Here is a 6689-nt window from a genome sequence, read left to right as displayed (position 1 = left end):
CCATGGAGGTTAAAAAAAAAAAATTAAAATTCAGCCAACTCTATCCCCGAGCCATCCAATCCCATCCTGCGCCAGCTCAGCCAATCAACCCGCTGAAAGATGACCTGGTAAGACGGAGGTGCACTTCCTGTAGTCAGCCTAGGACGGCAGCAAGGCTGGCGTCTTATGATGTTTTGAGAAAGTGGGCACCAACTGCAGAGCATCGCTTGCCACCGAGTTTGGGGGGAGACCTTGCAAGGAACACGACCTATCTAAGCCTGTCTGATGGACAGCGGCTATGGAAAACAGCAGCTGGGGCAAAGCGGGACATCACGCCCCTAGTCCTGTTTAAAGGGACTCGTGCCCATTAACAACGCAGGACGCATAAACCAATGGTGAATCCCATTTATGGAGCAGGGAATGCACAGTTAGGTCAGGGATCTCTGTGGTGCATCCTCACAAGAGCAAGATTCCCAAATCTGATTGGTGCATCTCCCTCTGCTATTGCTCTTCTGGGACTCAGAACTGGAAACAGACCAATGGGCCACGATTCACATTTACACGAAGGCCCTCTGACATTGCTCTGGCCACGCAAAAGGTCCTTTGTGCGCACTTTAAGGCCCTTTTAACGTGGCACATGCAGCATCAAGGGGCCTTCGTGTAAATGAGAATAAGGCCCAGTTCATCTAAATTTCATCAAAGAAACCCCTCAAAAACAAAACGGAACTATCCAGCAATTCTTGAAGGAGACAGACTCCAACTCTGCCCCTCCTCCCCGGAGATCACCTGACTTTAAACCCTCGTGCAAGCACCACTGAAGAGAAAGCAAGTTGTAGGAAGTGATAGGAAACATTTTAAAAAGGCATGAATCGCTTTTATTTCAAATCAACTGATCAGCGCCCCCTAGAAATCACTATTACAAGCATGCGCCCTGCTACGGGTGGGCGAAGGGGAGGGAGGGAGGGGGGAGAGACGGGATGGTTCGTGTTACTGGTTTCTTTTTATTTCTTTTTTTCCCGAATTGCAGACACGATGAGCCGATGAGGAACGAAACTGTTTAGCACCCAGGGAACCCAGCGGGAAAGGAACAGCCCAGACGATCAGCTCAGCTTGGGAAGGCCGGCCAGCTACAGACTGCGGGAGTGGAGAAGGAACAGGGAAGAACATTAGGGGCGATGAACGTTACGGTGACAGCAATCAGGATCGGGGCCACGTGGCGGAGGATAATGGGGCGGGGGAGGGGCCGTGCACCTGCAATCAGATCCCACCTGGAGCTCTCCCATCCAAGGATTAACCAAGCCTGGCCCGTTTAACCCCAGCAGAAGGGCTGAAGCGTTGTGACGCTTCCCATCCTCCCCCGTTTCTTACGTCCCCTTCCCCCTGAAACGGACAGGCAAAGTCCTGCTAATTTCCACGTGACCTGCACCAGACCCTTAGGGCCTGATGCCGTGATGGGAACCTAGCCTCCCGCTTCTGTAGGGGTGACATGCCAGACCCCACCCTCCTCCAGTCCCTACCTCTCCTTGTGATCTCTGATTTCCTCCATGGCAGCTTTCTCCTTCCCCTCTGGCTTGGCCTCTCTCGCGTCCGGGACTCCAGCGGGGTCACTGTTCTTCTCCTTCTCCCCTTCGGGGGGGCTGGGCTTCTGTTTCTCTCCCTCCTTGGGGGCGTCTTCGTTCTCTACTTTCTTCTCCGCTTCCTGGCCCTCCGCCTCTTTGGCGCGTTTAGGGGAGTCCTGCCAATGGGAAGGGGTCAACTGGGACCGACGACGGGGCCACCCCCTCCCTGCCCGGGTGTTGAGAGAGGTCCGGAGCTGGCTAATGCTCCTCTGGGCTAGGCCCCTGCCTGCAGGCACAGATACCCCCACACAGTGGTGGTGGGCTTGGGGGGGGGTCCTCTGATCTTTTCTCAGAGCCCAGCCCCAATCCTCCAACCTCCATCTCAGGGACCAACCCTGTTCCCCAGTCTCAGGGACGGGCCCCGATCTTTATCCCTGGGCTCTGAGTTCCAGACAGCACTGTCACCATGCCCTGGTCTGTCTCCGATCTACAGCCCACTCCGTCCCTGGGCAGCTCGCTGGGGGCCTCCCCCCGCTACCTCCAAGGCATCTTCCGCTTTCCTCTTGATCCCAGCCTTCTCGTTCTTCTCCTTGGTTTGCTCGTCGATCACCAGCTTGCCCTCTTCGTCACTGCTGCCCTCCGCGTTGCCTTTCTTCTCACCGTCGCCCTCCAGCTCCTGCTCGGGCTCAGCACCCTCTGGGCAGCTCTTCTTCTGGGTCGGCTGCAGGAGGATACAGGGATGGCAGGGGAAGGGAGGGAGGATAAACCGACCGACGGAGGAAGATGGAAGGGGGGACACAGTTATTGCAAGGTGGTAGGAAGACCGGTGCCCTGTCTCTGCCCCTCACTCCTGACAGCTGCTCCCCAGTGCCAGCTGCTATTCAAGGTCAGGGATGGTTCTACACAGCCTATTTCTTCCCCCACGACTCAAAAATTAACCATTTCTATTCCTGGCAAGCATCTTAACACGTACCCTTGGAGATGCACAGACCGGTCAGCCACCAGTCGTGGCCCAGCATCTCCCTCTCTGTGCCTCAGTTTCCCCCTTGCAGGGAAATAGGAATAGGAGGGGGTCTCCTACCCAGTGACCACCTCCTCTCCACAACTATGTTTCTATAGCACCTTGCTGCAGGTGGACTCCAAGCACTGTGCAGCCGTGGCCAAATGACACACAGAGAGCTGAAGCCACTTCTGGGGTGGAGCGTGACAACGGCTCGTGGGAGAGGAAGCAGAAAAGTTTAAATGGCAGGGGGCATTTAGGGAGGCAGGACTGAGTTTGCAGATTTTTGACCAGGTCTCGGGCAAGCACCTCCAACGCCTATGAAAAGATGGGTCTTGAATGACCATAAGTCCTTGCTTTTAGCCATCTTCCAGAATATGGCACCTCCCAGAAGCAAAGCAAAGCAAAGCACCCTCTGGGTTACTGCCTCCCAGAGAAGTGCTCCCCTCTGAATGCCCCAACCCCACTTGCCGAGTACCTAGACATTTCTTGGAGGTCTCCCATCCACAGCCCAGCCCTCGCTTAGCTAATAAGACCTGAGAGCATCGCAGCAGAGCTGCTGCAGGCTACCCAGAGAAATATTTTAGATGAGATTGCAAAGCAGAGCTGCTTTGATCCCAGCATGTTCTGCAGCCTGCGGAGAAAACCCACCCCCGAAACGTCAGTGCAGTGGGTTCACTCACTGATTCAAGTTATGAAAGACACACCCGGCTTGAAACCTGCACCTCCCCCCTTTGCACCTTAAGAAGCTTTTACTCTTGGCAGGGTAAAGAGGGCAGGCAGCATGAACCCATGGCTCAAGCATTGGACTAGGGCTCAAGGGATCTTGGTTATATTCCCAGATCTACCACTGGGGGATCTCAAGCAAATCCCCCCTGGCCTCAGTTTTCTTTCCCACACTTTGCTCGTGTGGTGTATTCAGACTGTGTTGGACATACTGCTCCTCCCACCTGATATCGGTTAAGAACATAAGAACGGCACTACTGGGTCAGACCAAGGGTCCGTCTAGCCCAGTGTCCTGTCTTCCGACAGTGGCCCGTGCCAGGTGCCCCAGAGGGAATGAACAGAACAGGGAATCAACACGTGATCCATCCCCTGTCGTCCACTCCCAGCTTCTGGGGTTGGGGTCTCCAGTACTGTCATAATGATCCTCATTAACGGACAATTAAAACAGATCAGTCCTGGAACTTGGAGCAGATCAAAGTTTTCCTATAGAGATTCCACCCCCCACTCCAAGGTGGCTTTTCGACAAAACCAAAAATCTTGTGAAAAACTTCCACTTTTGTCAACACAATAATCATCATAATATGGCTTGTCACTGAAAAACGGAAAGCCAACATTTTTCGATTTTAAACCAGAACATTTTCAGTTTGGGGGATTTTGGCTTTTCAACAGTTTTAGTCTAAAATTTTTCATCGGGGTTAGGGGAGGGGAGAGAAATAATTTCCCCGCTATCTTCATTTACCCCCACCCCGCCCCCCTACCCCATCTATAAGGGGCTGAAGGAATAAGGCTCTCGTTAACTTCAACCAACTTTGGATCAGGGCAGGAGGGATTGAGATTAGCTTTCCTGTCCTATCCCCATTTTACAGACAGAGAAACTGAGGCACAAAGAGGGGCAGTAACTCATTAAGATCACCCAGCAAACTGGGGCACAGCTGGGAATAGATTCCAGGAGTCCTGATTCCCAGCACCTCCTGCTCTAAACTTTCAACCCCACTCTCCTCCCAGAGCCAGGGACAGAATCCAGGAGTCCTGACTTCCAGCCCCATACTTACCCACAGGACTAAATTCCCTCTCTCCCTTGACGATTACCTTCTTTAGGAGAGCGGTATCTTGATCTCATGCCTGAAAAGATCACTGGGTTGGCGTCTCTTAACCCCTTCAAACTGCCCCTGCTCACCTTCCCCAAAACCCCGACTTAGTACGTAGGACCTGTCCCTCCAGTGCCTGGCCCCAGCAACTACAACAACCTGCGACTGGCGCACACGGGGACAAATCTCTACTTCGCTCCAGTGCAAGATGCTTGGGTTTTTGCTGGCAAAGGTCCTGGGTTCGATCCCTGCTGAAAGCCACAATGCCGGTTTGGATTTGGCCACAGCTTTCGTGTATAACAAAGGAGACCAGAGTGGAGTCGCTACGGGTGGAATTACCCTCTGGGCAAGGGATGCGCAGGCCTCTGCCTGAGGACGAGCTCTGCCCTACGTGAATCAGCCGGGGGCCAGCAGAGAGGTTTAATCGGCAGACACACCTGATACCCAGAGGCTTTGACGGTCGGGTTGTTCTCGATCTCCCACAAGCCTTCACTGAACCCTTTCCGTTTGTTGGGCTTCCCGAACTTCTCCTTGCACTCTTCGTAGGGGAAGAGGTCTTTGGGACCCAGGAACGCCCTGCATGGTGGAAAAGGGAAGAAGCAGTAATAACAGACCATGAGCAATACGCCTCCACTGCACTCCCTAGCTGAGGATCGCTAAGCAAGCGTGCCAGCCGCGACCTGTCTGGGAGGCAGGGTCCGATGGTGAAACTGAGGCACGAGGCATGGAAGTAACTTGGGGATTTCAAAGGCATCTGAGGGAGAGAAACACCCAACTCCTGCAGAAAGCCAGCTGGTGCCTTAGGACGTTCGTAAATCCCAGCTCTGATTTCCTGGACCTGCCTTATCGAAGTTTTTTTGTCGGTGAATTCAATGTTGGGGCTTAGGAAAAACAGCAGCCCTCCGTAGTTGCAACAGAACTCTGCATGGGGGGAGTGGGGTGTCTCTTGAAACGTCTCCATGATCCAGATCGTGGATGTTTCTACAGCTTCCCCTGCCCCCACCCGCCCAAATACAGCAAATCTGGATAAATTCCTAGCACCACAATGATCAAACCGTCCCCCCACAGTGGCATTAAATACGTTGATGTGACCCCACCCAGGGACGGAGCTGGAAAAGGCTGCTCCTTGGTTGGAGGCAGATAGGCAAACGCTGGTCAGGGGATATTAATATTTCTATTATTATTATTATTTGCATTGCAGTAGCTCCTAGGAGCCCTAGCCACAGACCAAGAGCCCATGGTGCTAGGTGCTGTACGAACACATGGTCCTTGCCCCAAGGAGCTTACAATGAGAATATCTTGGTCTATTTCGTTCATCTTATTTTTAGTGCCAGTCTGTCAGAGGAGGGAAGCTCCCCCCGACAGGGGACAGCTTTGGTTACACCACAGGTAAGGGGAAGGCGCCAACAGAAACCATTTTCTCTCTGCTGTCATTTCATGCTAGGCCTCCCCTCTTGTCTTGCTCCCATGCCCCTTCCTCATCACTATCTCCCCTCTGCCCTGAGGGGGACTGACCAGGAGGAAGGCTGTCCCGGTGACGGACACATCTCATGTCACAAGCGCACGGCAGGGTCTTGCTGGAAAGAGACCGGGTGCCCTTTGATAGCTCTGCTGAGATTTGAACCCAAGACCCTACCCTTGGCCAACTCATGCATTTGCCTGAACACTGCTCACTTGATTCTGACGGACACCCGCATCTCGCTCCCCCAACATGCACACATTCCCCTGCCCTTAAACGCACGTGTGTTCCCCCACCCGCCCCCATTTTAAAATCTCACTCACGTTTCATGGGTCCCGAAGAAGAAGACTTGGTATTTATTGGAGGAGGATTTGACGGCGGATTCCGGCATCTCGTCGATCTGTTCAGGGGACACAAATCATGGGGTGAGAACAGCCCCTGTGCCGCAACCCAAAGCCATGCTAAACAGACCCAGCTCGCCCCCCGCAACTGTTCTCACCCAAGAGTTACACACAAAACTCAAGCCTGGTTTGTTTAGGTGCCAGTTCACCCCAATCTTTACACGGCGCATTCGAGCCTCAGCCGGGCACAACAATGCTCAGAGATGAATTGAGAACAAAGGCCAGGGAGCTCAGCAACCCCTGATCTCCAAAGTTCTCCAGGAAAGAAGATGGAAATATCTGGGACATGTGTTAGAGGCCAATTGAAAGCATCCCTCCATCCTTCAGCAAAGATCAATGTATGAGCTTTAACAAGCCAAATCTCCCATGTTTGTACAGCGCCTTGCTCTTCCAGAGCACCTTTCATTGGCAGATCTCAAAGTGCTTCACAAAGGAAGGTCAGTGTCGTTAACCCCATTTTAAAGATGGGGAAACCGA

General features: G+C 53.1%; 1 protein-coding gene across 1 annotated transcript in view; it reads right to left on the bottom strand.

Annotated features, from left to right (window-relative positions):
• Window positions 1–831: 831 nt before the first annotated feature.
• Window positions 832–6689, bottom strand: part of HDGF (heparin binding growth factor) — a 30625-nt gene continuing 24767 nt past the window's right edge. Inside the window, exons 2-6 of the mRNA XM_073323236.1 lie at window positions 6135–6211; window positions 4790–4928; window positions 2077–2259; window positions 1497–1714; window positions 832–1113 (exon numbers count right to left, since the gene is read on the bottom strand). Of these exons, the coding sequence (XP_073179337.1) occupies window positions 1107–1113; window positions 1497–1714; window positions 2077–2259; window positions 4790–4928; window positions 6135–6211 (624 nt within the window). The 3' untranslated portion in view covers window positions 832–1106. The remainder of the gene's footprint in view (window positions 1114–1496; window positions 1715–2076; window positions 2260–4789; window positions 4929–6134; window positions 6212–6689) is intronic.

The sequence above is a fragment of the Lepidochelys kempii genome, chromosome 24 (genome assembly GCF_965140265.1).
Source record: "Lepidochelys kempii isolate rLepKem1 chromosome 24, rLepKem1.hap2, whole genome shotgun sequence".
NCBI classification, from domain to species: Eukaryota; Metazoa; Chordata; order Testudines; family Cheloniidae; genus Lepidochelys; species Lepidochelys kempii.
This window is presented reverse-complemented; position numbering and strand designations above follow the sequence as displayed.